Genomic DNA, 15,897 nt, shown 5'->3' with positions numbered 1-15,897 from the left:
GAACGTAACTTTGGAGAAATCAGCCTCTTCCAGGTTACATGAAACACATATGACATACTGAATAGAAAAGTGTAGGTTAAAATTCACAAACATAACAAGCATTCTTCAGCAGTTTGTCTTCTCTCTTGTAATCCGGCACCACAAGCATGATGATCTCTGCACGGACAGTACTGTGTAAGAGTTCTGGACACATTTAATATTATTAAAACCTTTAAAAAATTAAACACTACTAAATATCTCAAACATTCTGCTTTATATCTTATCAAGTATGTTTGTGTTAAGGGTGATGTGGCTCAAGGTCCAGCAGTTCCTCTGCTTTCAGTGTCTTGCTCAAGGAAACTTTGACACGTATCATGTCTTACTTGTAGAGCCTTTTACACTCAACAAAAATATAAATGCAACACTTTTGAATTAACTTTGAATTAACAGTCTTTTTCAAGACTTTTTTACTTTTTTTTACTTTTTCACCGTGCTCCAACGCCTAAGGAAGACCTCTAACGGTCGAAGCATCGCGACGGAGCTCTTTTATCAGCTGGCCTTCATCAGCGTTGGCAGACTAACTAGCTTGCTAACGATTTCGTTTTTATTTTTGTTTTATTTTTTAGCACTGTTGTCGTGCTGCTCCACAGCTTGCCTAGTGGATTTTTATTTTATTTTAGCACTGTTGTCGTGTGTTACCTGTGCTGCTCCACAGCTTGCCTAGTGGATTTTTATTTTATTTTAGCACTGTTGTCGTGCGTTACCTGTGCTGCTCCACAGCCTGTTCAGTGGATTTTTATTTTATTTTTTAGCACTGTTGTCGTGCGTTACCTGTGCTGCTCCACAGCCTGTCCAGTGGATTTTGATTTAGCACTGTTGTCGTGCGTTACCTGTGCTGCTCCACAGCCTGTCCAGTGGATTTTTATTTGTATTTTATTTTATTTTTTAGCACTGTTGTTGTGCGTTACCTGTGCTGCTCCACAGCCTGTCTAGTGGATTTTTATTTTGTTTTAGCACTGTTGTCGTGCGTTACCTGTGCTGCTCCACAGTCTGTCCAGTGGATTTTTATTTTGTTTTAGCACTGTTGTCGTGCGTTGCCTGTGCTGCTCCACAGCCTGTCCAGTGGATTTTTATTTTTATTTTATTTTTTAGCACTGTTGTCGTGCGTTACCTGTGCTGCTCCACAGCCTGTCTAGTGGATTTTTATTTTGTTTTAGCACTGTTGTCGTGCGTTGCCTGTGCTGCTCCACAGCCTGTCCTGTGGATTTTTATTTTTATTTTATTTTTTAGCACTGTTGTCGTGCGTTACCTGTGCTGCTCCACAGCCTGTCTAGTGGATTTTTATTTTATTTTAGCACTGTTGTCGTGCGTTACCTGTGCTGCTCCACAGCCTGTCTAGTGGATTTTTATTTTATTTTAGCACTGTTGTCGTGCGTTACCTGTGCTGCTCCACAGCCTGTCTAGTGGATTTTTATTTTATTTTAGCACTGTTGTCGTGCGTTACCTGTGCTGCTCCACAGCCTGTCTAGTGGATTTTTATTTTATTTTAGCACTGTTGTCGTGCGTTACCTGTGCTGCTCCACAGCCTGTCTAGTGTCGGATTCCCTGTTTGGGAATCCGCTAGCTTAGCGTAGCTACTAGCTCTTAGCCGTTTTAGCATGGCGGCTTCTCCTGTCTCTCCCGTACTTTTCTGCTCTGGGTGTGAAATGTTTAGTTATTCCTCGGCCTCTTTTAGCAGTAACGGTACTTGTAATAAGTGCAGCTTATTCGTAGCTTTGGAGGCCAGGCTGGGCGAATTGGAGGCTCGGCTCCGCACCGTGGAAAATTCTACAGCTAGCCAGGCCCCTGTAGTCGGTGCGGACCAAGGTAGCTTAGCCGCCGTTAGTTCCCCCCTGGCAGACCCCGTGCAGTCGGGAAGGCAGGCTGACTGGGTGACTGTGAGGAGGAAGCGTAGCCCTAAACAGAAGCCCCGTGTACACCGTCAACCCGTTCACATCTCTAACCGTTTTTCCCCACTCGACGATACACTCGCCGAGGATCAAACTCTGGTTATTGGCAACTCTGTTTTGAGAAATGTGAAGTTAGCGACACCAGCAACCATTGTCAATTGTCTTCCGGGGGCCAGAGCAGGCGACATCGAAGGACATTTGAAATTGCTGGCTAAGGCTAAGCGTAAATTTGGTAAGATTGTAATTCACGTCGGCAGTAATGACACTCGGTTACGCCAATCGGAGGTCACTAAAATTAACATTGAATCGGTGTGTAACTTTGCAAAAACAATGTCGAACTCTGTTGTTTTCTCTGGGCCCCTCCCCAATCAGACCGGGAGTGACATGTTCAGCCGCATGTTCTCCTTGAATTGCTGGCTGTCTGAGTGGTGTCCAAAAAATGAGGTGGGCTTCATTGATAATTGGCAAAGCTTCTGGGGAAAACCTGGTCTTGTTAGGAGAGACGGCATCCATCCCACTTTAGAGGGAGCAGCTCTCATTTCTAGAAATCTGGCCAATTTTTTGGGATCCTCCAAACTGTGACTGTCTAGCGTTGGGACCAGGAGGCAGAGCTGTGGTCTTATACACCTCTCTGCAGCTTCTCTCCCCCTGCCATCCCCCTATTACCCCATCCCCGTAGAGACGGTGCCTGCTCCCAGACCACCAATAACTAGCAAAAATCTATTTAAGCATAAAAATTCAAAAAGAAAAAATAATATAGCACCTTCAATTGCACCACAGACTAAAACAGTTAAATGTGGTCTATTAAACATTAGGTCTCTTTCTTCTAAGTCCCTGTTGGTAAATGATATAATAATTGATCAACGTATTGATTTATTCTGCCTAACAGAAACTTGGTTACAGCAGGATGAATATGTTAGTTTAAATGAGTCAACACCCCCGAGTCACACTAACTGTCAGAATGCTCGTAGCACGGGCCGGGGCGGAGGATTAGCAGCAATCTTCCATTCCAGCTTATTAATTAATCAAAAACCTAGACAGAGCTTTAATTCATTTGAAAGCTTGTCTCTTAGTCTTGTCCATCCAAATTGGAAGTCCCAAAAACCAGTTTTATTTGTTATTATCTATCGTCCACCTGGTCGTTACTGTGAGTTTCTCTGTGAATTTTCAGACCTTTTGTCTGACTTAGTGCTTAGCTCAGATAAAATAATTATAGTGGGCGATTTTAACATCCACACAGATGCTGAGAATGACAGCCTCAACACTGCATTTAATCTATTATTAGACTCTATCGGCTTTGCTCAAAAAGTAAATGAGTCCACCCACCACTTTAATCATATTTTAGATCTTGTTCTGACTTATGGTATGGAAATAGAAGACTTAACAGTATTCCCTGAAAACTGCCTTTTGTCTGATCATTTTTTAATAACATTTACATTTACCCTGATGGACTACCCTGCAGTGGGGAATAAGTTTCATTACACTAGAAGTCTTTCAGAAAGCGCTGTAACTAGGTTTAAGGATATGATTCCTTCTTTATGTTCTCTAATGTCATATACCAACACAGAGCAGAGTAGCTACCTAAACTCTGTAAGGGAGTTAGAGTATCTTGTCAATAGTTTTACATCCTCATTGAAGACAACTTTGGATGCTGTAGCTCCTCTGAAAAAGAGAGCTTTAAATCAGAAGTGTCTGACTCCGTGGTATAACTCACAAACTCGTAGCTTAAAGCTGATAACCCGTAAGTTGGAGAGGAAATGGCGTCTCACTAATTTAGAAGATCTTCACTTAGCCTGGAAAAAGAGTTTGTTGCTCTATAAGAAAGCCCTTCGTGAAGCTAGGACATCTTTCTACTCATCACTAATTGAAGAAAATAAGAACAACCCCAGGTTTCTTTTCAGCACTGTAGCCAGGCTGACAAAGAGTCAGAGTTCTATTGAGCTGAGTATTCCATTAACTTTAACTAGTAATGACTTCATGACTTTCTTTGCTAACAAAATTTTGACTATTAGAGAAAAAATTACTCATAACCATCCCAAAGATGTATCGTTATCTTTGGCTGCTTTCAGTGATGCCGGTATTTGGTTAGACTCTTTCTCTCCGATTGTTCTGTCTGAGTTATTTTCATTAGTTACTTCATCCAAACCATCAACATGCTTATTAGACCCCATTCCTGCCAGGCTGCTCAAGGAAGTCCTACCATTATTTAATGCTTCAATCTTAAATATGATCAATCTATCTTTGTTAGTTGGTTATGTACCACAGGCCTTTAAGGTGGCAGTAATTAAACCATTACTTAAAAAGCCATCACTTGACCCAGCTATCTTAGCTAATTATAGGCCAATCTCCAACCTTCCTTTTCTCTCAAAGATTCTTGAGAGGGTAGTTGTAAAACAGCTAACTGATCACCTGCAGAGGAATGGTCTATTTGAAGAGTTTCAGTCAGGTTTTAGAATTCATCATAGTACAGAAACAGCATTAGTGAAGGTTACAAATGATCTTCTTATGGCTTCGGACAGTGGACTTATCTCTGTGCTTGTTCTGTTGGACCTCAGTGCTGCTTTTGATACTGTTGACCATAAAATTTTATTACAGAGATTAGAGCATGTCATAGGTATTAAAGGCATTGCGCTGCGGTGGTTTGAATCATATTTGTCTAATAGATGTCTAATAGATTACAGTTTGTTCATGTAAATGGGGAATCTTCTTCACAGACTAAAGTTAATTATGGAGTTCCACAAGGTTCTGTGCTAGGACCAATTTTATTCACTTTATACATGCTTCCCTTGGGCAGTATTATTAGACGGTATTGCTTAAATTTTCATTGTTACGCAGATGATACCCAGCTTTATCTATCCATGAAGCCAGAGGATACGCACCAATTAGCTAAACTGCAGGATTGTCTTACAGACATAAAGACATGGATGACCTCTAATTTCCTGCTTTTAAACTCAGATAAAACTGAAGTTATTGTACTTGGCCCCACAAATCTTAGAAGCATGGTGTCTAACCAGATCGTTACTCTGGATGGCATTTCCCTGATCTCTAGTAATACTGTGAGAAATCTTGGAGTTATTTTTGATCAGGATATGTCATTCAAAGCGCATATTAAACAAATATGTAGGACTGCCTTTTTGCATTTACGCAATATCTCTAAAATCAGAAAGGTCTTGTCTCAGAGTGATGCTGAAAAACTAATTCATGCATTTATTTCCTCTAGGCTGGACTATTGTAATTCATTATTATCAGGTTGTCCTAAAAGTTCCCTAAAAAGCCTTCAGTTGGTTCAGAATGCTGCAGCTAGAGTACTGACGGGGACTAGAAGGAGAGAGCATATCTCACCCGTGTTGGCCTCCCTTCATTGGCTTCCTGTTAATGCTAGAATAGAATTTAAAATTCTTCTTCTTACTTATAAGGTTTTGAATAATCAGGTCCCATCTTATCTTAGGGACCTCGTAGTACCATATTACCCCATTAGAGCGCTTCGCTCTCAGACTGCGGGCTTACTTGTAGTTCCTAGGGTTTGTAAGAGTAGAATGGGAGGCAGAGCCTTCAGCTTTCAGGCTCCTCTCCTGTGGAACCAGCTCCCAATTCAGATCAGGGAGACAGATACCCTCTCTACTTTTAAGATTAGGCTTAAAACTTTCCTTTTCGCTAAGGCTTATAGTTAGGGCTGGATCGGGTGACCCTGGACCATCCCTTGGTTATGTTGCTTTAGACGTAGACTATGTTTCATAATTATTGTATGGCCTTGCCTTGCAATGTGGAGCGCCTTGGGGCAACTGTTTGTTGTGATTTGGCGCTATACAAGAAAAAAGTTGATTGATTGATTGATTGACTTTTGGTTTTGCTCCCATTTTGTATGAGATGAACTCAAAGATCTAGAACTTTTTCCACATACACAATATCACCATTTCCCTCAAATATTGTTCACAAACCAGTCTAAATCTGTGATAGTGAGCACTTCTCCTTTGCTGAGATAATCCATCCCACCTCACAGGTGTGCCATATCAAGATGCTGATTAGACACCATGATTAGTGCACAGTTGTGCCTTAGACTGCCCACAATAAAAGGCCACTCTGAAAGGTGCAGTTTTGTTTTATTGGGGGGGATACCAGTCAGTATCTGGTGTGACCACATTTGCCTCATGCAGTGCAACACATCTCCTTCGCATAGAGTTGATCAGGTTGTCAATTGTGGCCTGTGGAATGTTGGTCCAGTCCTCTTCAATGGCTGTGCGAAGTTGCTGGATATTGGCAGGAACTGGTACACGCTGTCGTATACGCCGGTCCAGAGCATCCCAAACATGCTCAATGGGTGACATGTCCGGTGAGTATGCCGGCCATGCAAGAACTGAGACATCTTCAGCTTCCAAGAATTGTGTACAGATCCTTGCAACATGGGGCCATGCATTATCCTGCTGCAACATGAGGTGATGTTCTTGGATGTATGGCACAACAATGGGCCTCAGGATTTCGTCACGGTATCTCTGTGCATTCAAAACGCCATCAATAAAATGCACCTGTGTTCTTCGTCCATAACAGACGCCTGCCCATACCATAACCCCACCGCCACCATGGGCCACTCGATCCACAACACTGACATCAGAAAACCGCTCACCCACACGACGCCACACACGCTGTCTGCCATCTGCCCTGAACAATGTGAACCGGGATTCATCCGTGAAGAGAACACCTCTCCAACGTGCCAAACGCCAGCGAATGTGTGCATTTGTCCACTCAAGTCGGTTACGACGACGAACTGGAGTCAGGTCGAGACCCCGATGAGGACGACGAGCATGCAGATGAGCTTCCCTGAGACGGTTTCTGACAGTTTGTGCAGAAATTCTTTGGTTATGCAAACCGATTGTTTCAGCAGCTGTCCGAGTGGCTGGTCTCAGACGATCTTGGAGGTGAACATGCTGGATGTGGAGGTCTTGGGCTGGTGTGGTTACACGTGGTCTGCGGTTGTGAGGCTGGTTGGATGTACTGCCAAATTCTCTGAAACGCCTTTGGAGATGGCTTATGGTAGAGAAATGAACATTCAATACACGAGCAACAGCTCTGGTTGACATTCCTGCTGTCAGCATGCCAATTGCACGCTCCCTCAAATCTTGCGACATCTGTGGCATTGTGCTGTGTGATAAAACTGCACCTTTCAGAGTGGCCTTTTATTGTGGGCAGTCTAAGGCACACCTGTGCACTAATCATGGTGTCTAATCAGCATCTTGATATGGCACACCTGTGAGGTGGGATGGATTATCTCAGCAAAGGAGAAGTGCTCACTATCACAGATTTAGCCTAGTTTGTGAAACATATTTGAGGGAAATGGTGATATTGTGTATGTGGAAAAAGTTTTAGATCTTTGAGTTCATCTCATGCAAAATGAGAGCAAAACCAAAAGTGTTGCGTTTATATTTTTGTTGAGTGTAGATTTTTTTTTTTTTTTTTTTACTTATTTTTTATTGACATAAAGAAGTAGTAACGAACAAAGAACAAACTGGTACACAGTTACTCGGGCAGGAGTCGCCTCAAAGAGTCTAGATATCTTAGCAAACAGTCACTCATCCATGTTCTTTTTGTCGATTTATCAATCAATTCAATTTTTTTCAATCAATTTTTTTTTTTTATATAGCGCCAAATCACAACAAACAGTTGCCCCAAGGCGCTTTATATTGTAAGGCAAGGCCATACAATAATGATGTAAAACCCCAACGGTCAAAACGACCCCCTGTGAGCAAGCACTTGGGTACAGTGGGAAGGAAAAACTCCCTTTTAACAGGAAGAAACCTCCAGCAGAACCAGGCTCAGGGAGGGGCAGTCTTCTGCTGGGACTGGTTTATAGTGGTGGTGTCCTCTTCTTGTCTTCTATAATCAGTCCATTTCCTCCATTTAATCTCGAATTGTTCTTCTTGCAATCTCAGTTTATGTGTAAGTTTCTCCAATATAAAAATTTCTTCCACAGTGCACCGCCACTGCTCCTCGGTCGGTGGCTCTGGTTTGTACCATAGTCTTGTAATTGTTTTTTTGCTTGCCGACAGCAATACCTTTACAAGATATTCATCCTTTTTTTGAATTATGTTTTGTGTTAGATTCCCTAAGTAGAGCATCTTGAACGTTTTTGGTATTTTGTAACCTATTGCCTTTTGCAGGCATTGCCATATTTTATCCCAATCCCCTTTTATCTTTTGGCAGGCCCAAAATATGTGGGTATGGTCTGCATCTATATGCCCACATGCTCTCCAGCAGAGCCTTTTACATTCTTAAGGGCCCCTTCATACATAACATTAAGTTAGGCGAAAGAAGCAGAAATCGGCCAAAAAAGAGGGAAGAAAAAAAAAACGTGAATTGGCGATCCGCGAAAACATCTATCTGCTGTCGAGAGGGTCACACGGTCATACAGGCGTGAATGATCCAGCTGCAATGGTTTTTGTGCACAAACACAGTGCAAGCACGTGGAAAGTCGCGCCCACACAGCAGTGGAGCAATGAGATGCTGCTCATATGTACATAAATGAATGAAAATGTGTAAGCACAAAATAATGTGACAGCACAGATTCAGAACATTATATGAACGATGAATGTACTGTTTAAATGAGAGACGATCATGCTACTGGTCATACATCTGTTCTCACTGTATAAAAACAAAAAAACAAACAAAAAACAGAAAAACACACCAAAAAATAATAATAATGAAACAGCAACTTCTATAATATTTAATTCCTGTGCACACAGTACAAAAATTATCCTCTTTCTAGACGTACGCCAGGAAGTGATGAACTGACATGACTTTTTCCTACTTTTATTTTTAACATGAATGACCTGATGCACTCATCTCATGAACACATGAGCCAGCTCCACGTGTCCAGCGTACACTGAAGTGCTAGTGATCATGTCCCAAGCTTTGAGTAGCGATGACGCAGTGGTCAAGTGCAGCGTTGACTGCATGGTCATCGCTGTGCGCACTGAGACGTGGTTGCAGTGATCCACTGTGTTTTTATGTCTCCCCATGTCGTCATTGTTTGCATACACACATGCAGTACCGTGCCTTGCACATGGATGAATGGAGCACGTTATGTGTCACCAGCTTTGTGTTGCACTGACGGTCAGCTGCAATGCACGCAGCAGGACCACAGCACTCGCCGCGGGCGGTGGTCAGCCCCCTTCCTGCATGATTTCGAATGCCATCCAACCCATGACGTGATACATGCCAACCACGCCCCCCTGACATAACTGTAGTACGCATAACTGTCGTGCATGTGTGCGCGTGTGACCAGATCAATCAATATATGATTGACATGCGACACGCCCACCTCTCCTCACATGAATGGGCTCACTGTCACTGTACACTGGTACACGCGTGTACACAGCGGTCAGCTATGATGTGGAGCAGCAATAAGCTCACATGAATGGTCATGTGTCACGTGAGGCGCAGCGGGCCAATGAGCTGTGTTTATTATTCACCGTGTCAAAAGAGCCCGCAGATACACAGCGTGTTGTGAAGACGTGCTGTTCTTCATGGCACGATATCTTCTCCAGCTTTGAGTATATGATACAGTGGTCAAATGACTGTGACTTTCAACTTCTCCTTGTGGCGCGAACATAGGCCCGGGGGGGGGTAGCCACGTGCGCCAAAGTGCCGCTGCCGGAGCTGATGGGGCCAAGTGCACAAAGGGCCAGTGTCACAGACAGACACTTCTTCAGCCACAACAAGGAATGAAAGTATTTTCAGACTTCATTTTCCATGGAAGCTTTATGTGAATATACTTATTCGTGAACAGGATAGGCATTATATTTACTGTGTGTGTGTGTGTGTGTGTATGGTTTAATACTTGAAACAGTCTGTTTGCAAGAGGACGCAGTGGTGTAGGTTTGTCATATGCCATGGTCTTCCACAGCTGTCAGCTGTGTCATAACGGACATGACAGCTGTCCAGCTGTGTGCGCTTTGCTGACCACGATCACACTGTGATTGCACTGCAGCCACCATTTGCAACCTCAGCTGCACCTCGACTATAGGCTCATGGGGGGGGGGGGGTATCAACACACACACACCATCTGTGTGTGTGGGGGGGTGCACGAAAGACATGCACACCACATGTTGTGGGGGGGGGCACACGCGCACTACACATGCACACCGCATGTGTTGAGGGGGGAGCCCACACTCTGGCATGCCACGTGTGTTGCTTGGCAACACCACACTCGTGGGGCACTTAGACAATTATTCACAACCAGCTCAAAAGTGGTTGCCTGCTCTCTATTTTCGTGCTGACTGCGTGAATGGCCACACATTTCCTAAGCGCTCCATGAGTGGTATTAGATGTTTATGTGTGTGGCACCTGGAATTTAGCCGACACCTGCCAAGAGAGGGACTGAATGGGCACTCGTAGGGCTCTCTCTGTCTTTTGGCTGCTGGTGTGCGCAAATGGTTGTGGCGACAGGAGTACGAGGCGTTAGTCAGCTCCAATTTATCACTAATGCCATGCGATTCCTCCTTTGTGCACCATTCAGCCTCATTCATTCCTGCTAAGTGTGAAGGGGACCTAATGGTTGTGCACTCACATATCTGAGGGAACGTGTTGAGCCAGATATGCCAACCTATCATATCGAAAGGAGCCAGCTGAGGTGGTTCGGGCATGTGGTGAGGATGCCACCTGGTTATCTCCCTAGGGAGGTCTGCAAGGCACATCCAAATGGGCTCAAGACACAATGGTGGGGTCTGTCAGATGCCTTAGGAATAACTAGGGAGACCCCAGGAGGAGTTAGAGGGCCTGGCCGGGGATAGGGAAGTTTGGGATGAGCTGCTTATCCTGTTCCCTCTGTGACAGGGACCCTATGACTGCCTATCCCAGCAGTCATAGGGTGTGAGGCGGGTTACACCCTGGACAGGACACCAGTCTACCATAGGGCCAGATAATTTCCTGATTAAATATGTTCGGAGTTCATTTTCGATCTTTTGGTGTCTTGGGAAGGGGCAAAGCTGTGTGCAACTCGTCACAGATGCCTGCATCCGATCAGGCTGGATTAACAATGCCTGGCTCATTAGTGTCTTTTTCATAAAGTGAAAAATGAAGCAAATAAGCAGTAATAAGAATGTCGAGCTGAAATAAGAAAGTGCTTTTCGTTCCTCAACGTCACTTATTGCAGCATTCATTGAGATGTATATATTTTATTTAAAAAATTTCCCTCACCTGCTGCTCTTCCTGAACGACTTTCTGAGGCTGTGAGAAGTGATGGAAATAGAGAGTGAGAGACAGAGAGAGAGAATTATTGAATAAGAAGAGGAAGGTGCCTTCAAGGACTCTACAGCTGTGGTGTCCACAGTGACCTCGGAGGCTACGGACAAACAATTACAGAAAACGCCATCATGTCAAGTACAGTCAGTGAATGCTCCATACCCATTTCCGGGGTCGACCACGTCGTCGTTTCTCCCCAACAGGCTCCACCTTCTGAGAAAAAAAATCAGATGAATGGATACTTATCAAACATGCAGAGTGGAAAATCTTTCATGACTAGCTGCACCAAAAGCTAATCTGTCAGTGGGACATCTCACGGAGACAGAATAAATCTCACCGAAATTTGGTGCAGGCATAGATCTTGTAGAAATAAAAAGTGCTTATTAGAGTTTGAGGCAGATGTAAATCCAGTTAAAAAAAAACAAAAGACAGACAGAAAAGAAGTCAGAGAATATGTAAATCCAGAAAAATAGAGAGAAGAAAGAAGTACTAGTAGAAGAAAGAGATTTCTCTGAAGTCTCCCAGTGATTTCTAAGTTATTTCAACTTTTGAGGAACAGCAATCACAATAAATACATATACACTCACCGGCCACTTTATTAGGTACACCTGTTCAATTGCTTCTAAACACAAATAGTTAATCGGACAATCACATGGCAGCAACTCAATGCATTTAGGCTGAAGTTTCAACTGAGCATCAGAATGGGGACGAAAGGGCACCTCAGTGACTTTGAAGGTGCTGAGGTTGTTGGTGCCAGACGGGCTGGTCTTAGTATTTCAGAAACTGCTCATCTACTGGGAATTTCACATGCAACCATCTCTAGGGTTTACAGAGAATGGTCCGAAAAAGAAACGATATCCAGTGAACGGCAGTTGTGTCGATAAAAATGCCTTGTTAATGTCAGAGGAGAATGGGCAGACTGGCTGCATGTGCAAATGTGTGATGCTATCATGTCAGCATGGACCAACATATGTTTCAAACACCTTGTTGAATCGAGGTCATGAAGAATTAGGCACCGCAGTCTCGTTTGTGGGTGGGCACTAAAGGGGTAAAATATGCCGCACTTTCTCTACTTCCGGGGAAAAAACACGCGATTTCCTCTGAGGTTTTGGGTAAATTACACACAAATAAAGTGAAAATGTAAAGAAAAAGTAACGGTGCAGTGGGAAAGTGGACATGTGTTGCAGTTTGTTTATGGCCAGGAGCATATACATGTCGAGGCGGTTTTACAGGCGAAAAAATGGAGCTGTGTAGGCTAACACTTACTGACATGACGTCTCCCATCTGCCTCGTTTCTTCTCTACTGGGAGAAAAAACAAAACAAAACACTTTTTATGACTGCTTTGGTGATTGCAGCCGAAGACAAAACAGTACACCATTTTTCCATGTGAAGTTATGCTGTGTATATATTGCGCAACAGGAACGGCGGCCCCCATAAGTGGTCAAATCCCGCAATATGACACACAGGATTCAAACGAGACTGCGGTGCCCAATTAAAGCAGTTCTGAAAGTACCAGGTTGGACCTGGTACTTTAGGAAAGTGTACCTAATAAAGTGGCCCTATATATATATATATATATATATATATATATATATATATATATATATATATATATATATATATATATATATATATATATATATATATATATATATATATATATATATATATAACGTAGCACACCCGTAAAACTACTTTAGTACAAGTGCCCCACACTGTCCTAGCAGACAGCTGCTCATTGACGTTATGTCATGTACAATGTTAGGGGCAGCACAGAAATGCATGTATGTCAAATAGGGATGGGTATCGAGAACCGGTTCCTTTCGGGTATCGTTAAGAAATGATTCGATCCACCGACATCAATAAGCTTTGTGCTTAACGATTCTGTTATCGGTCCTTCAGAGTGGCCGTTGTTTTGGCGGGTGTTTGTCAGGAAAATAATCATTTCTCTACGTTGATTACAGACCCTGCAGCGGGTCCTTAATCAACTTTTCTGCAGCGCGGCTTTGCTTTGAACCTTGAACCAATCGAAGCGTGGTTCGCAGATTGAAGCAATGCTTCGGTCGATTGCTTCATTTCTTTCTTTCTTTCGCTTAATTTTCTCCCGCTAAAACCCTAAAGAGCATACGTCTGTGAGTATTATTTACCTTTTCTATGTTAAACCGACCTGTTATGGTCTTCTGAAACAGTTGATAGATGTATTTTATAACTTAAAAACGGGAGCGATGCTAACGCGTTAGCATGTCTATGGCATTTTCAATTTAGCAATTGCAGCCGTCATAACGTTCGGGTGCATTTGTTTTCAAATTGTAATATTCCTTAATTTTATTTTTGCTTATATATTAATAATCTAATGATTATTATATACAATTTTAGAGAAAGAGACAAAAAGAACCTGAACAGAAACACAACAGAAAATATATAATATCAACTAACATAAATAAATAAATACATACAGAAATAAATGTTTCCTGTGAACACCTAGTGACTCTTACACCTCCATTTCATCCCTGACTTAAAGTTTAATGCCAGTTTGTTTCGGTCAAACCATATTTTCAGTTTGTTAATTTCTTCAGTGATTTCCTCCAGAACTATCTGCCAAACTAGAAACTGCTGCATCCTAGTAAGAGCAGAATACTACTGGAATGAATTTGAATAAAGAAAGTTGTTTTGTTTTTTCCTCACTAAATGGATGCTGCACTCACTGCAGTTTATTGTCTGGAATAGTCCCAGATTGCATTTCAGAGCTTCTAGAATTCAAACATTTTCGTGCAGGTGGTGTTGGGGGGTAATTTTGGGTTTCAGCTTTTTTTGTTTTTCACCACTTTCATCCCTGAATATGAGTTGTGATTCACTTTTGTGAGGATTAAAGTTACTAACTGGGACTCCTGTCTTGTTGCGAGAAAGAAACGAGAATTATCCTCCGTTCTGTTCACACAGCTCCAAACGCTGCGCGGCTCTCTGACAAGTCAAGATAGAACAATAGAATTCAGTCTGAATTAATAACTTCAAAACGAAACACAGTTTTGTTTATTTTTATTTATGTCCAGAGATCAAGGATACAGTGACCAATTTCATATTTATTTACTTTAAGACTCAAGGAAATACATAGAAAACCTGTAAAGCCTACTTTTAGTACAAAATTCACGAGGTATCGATAAGAGAATCGATAAGGAATCGGATCGATAAGCAGAATCGATAATGGCATCGATATCAATAAAACCTTATCAATACCCATCCCTAATGTCAAATGATGCCACTTCACGTCCAAGATGCATATCCATGAAAATGCTAAATTGTGTGACGTACGTTGATTAGTTGTTCAGCGGGTTCACTGAGCCCGTCTGTACTCTTTGTGATACGCTCACACAGTCTGGGGGAGTCAAACCGCTGTGTGGCAGCTTTAGTGGAACTGCACCTAAAACATCAACTTCCATCCTCTGGAACATTTCAGTCCCAAACACTGTTCTAACTCCTGTGGCTGATGTCATCATGTAGTGGCATTATTGTTGACATTTACCAGCCCTTCAAGAAAAAAAAAGATTAATTTGATTACAGAGATTTTTTTTTATATTGTTCAGTTTTGTGATGAAACTATAAAATACTGACAATTACATTTGAAAAAAAAACAATCAAGAGATGTGTGTGATTGGCATACAGTTACAAGTTTATACTTGAAACACTTTACCCTGCTCTACTCTGAGAGGTTTATTAAGTTCAGTTACCGCACAGTAATCAGTGATGAATTTTATATCGTATAATATGTCACGGACATGAACGAGTGAAGCTCTTCAGCATCTCGCTATGTCATTTAGCTCCTTTAGACTTTTTTTGAGTAAATGCTTCAGGGGAGCATTAGCATGGCTAAAACCTTTCAGCTTCTGGGGGGGGAGCATCATAATTTAGGATACTGTGCCCTCCAAAAGTACTGGAACACTTGGAATTTCACACATTTTTATTTGTTTATGCCATTTTAAATACAAGAAATACAAAAAGATAAAGACTAAAAATTTCTAAAATCATCTTTCTCAAACTCAAACTGAAAGCAAATCTCTAAAACTTGGATGGAAACATGAACATTTCCAAGTCACTGAATATGTCTTGGACTTTATTTACATCATTTATGAAGAAATACAAAAGTTTATTTCACTAAAACATCAAATCTAGTCTTTCATCTCAAATGTACTTTCTGTCTTCTTTTTTAAAAAAAATCCTCCTCTACACCACTTCATCAGGAAGCTAGATTTTATATTTTTAATTACTTTATATCAAGTTGTCAAGATTTGCTTTCAGTTTGAGTTAAGGAAGATAATTTTAGAAAAAAAATGTATTTGAAATGGAATAAACAAATTAAAATGTGTGAAATACCAAGTGTTCCAATACTTTTGAGGGCAATTAAGAAACACTGAGGAGCAGCATCTTACATCTCATATATAATGCAGCAAGAGAATATTTAGAGTGGAATCCTGCAAATGGTGATACAAACATCAAATTCGGCACAAATAATCCATAGACATGAACTCTTTTGAAAAAAATGATTGGCCACTTGAATTTTCAATAGGCAGCCATGTATGACACAAATGAAATGACGCAAATTATTGGTTGAGTTAAACGGGTTTTAAAAAGTAACAGTTTGCATCATGTGTCATGCTTAGTTCATGTTACAGGGTAACATATATCACATGTCAGAGAATCCAATGCACATTGACCTTGTTTGACCTTTACTATGGAGAC

The 15,897-nt window shown here is 41.8% G+C and overlaps 1 protein-coding gene across 1 annotated transcript in view; it reads right to left on the bottom strand.

Moving 5' to 3' along the window:
- Positions 1 to 15,897, bottom strand: part of LOC117506728 (high mobility group protein HMGI-C-like) — a 57,160-nt gene that overhangs the window by 641 nt on the left and 40,622 nt on the right. Inside the window, exons 4-5 of the mRNA XM_034166300.1 lie at positions 11,325 to 11,375; positions 11,118 to 11,147 (exon numbers count right to left, since the gene is read on the bottom strand). Of these exons, the coding sequence (XP_034022191.1) occupies positions 11,118 to 11,147; positions 11,325 to 11,375 (81 nt within the window). The remainder of the gene's footprint in view (positions 1 to 11,117; positions 11,148 to 11,324; positions 11,376 to 15,897) is intronic.

This window comes from Thalassophryne amazonica, chromosome 3, assembly GCF_902500255.1.
Source record: "Thalassophryne amazonica chromosome 3, fThaAma1.1, whole genome shotgun sequence".
Taxonomy (NCBI): Eukaryota; Metazoa; Chordata; class Actinopteri; order Batrachoidiformes; family Batrachoididae; genus Thalassophryne; species Thalassophryne amazonica.
The sequence above is the reverse complement of the archived record's forward strand: the minus strand, read 5'-3'. Positions and strand labels throughout refer to the sequence as shown.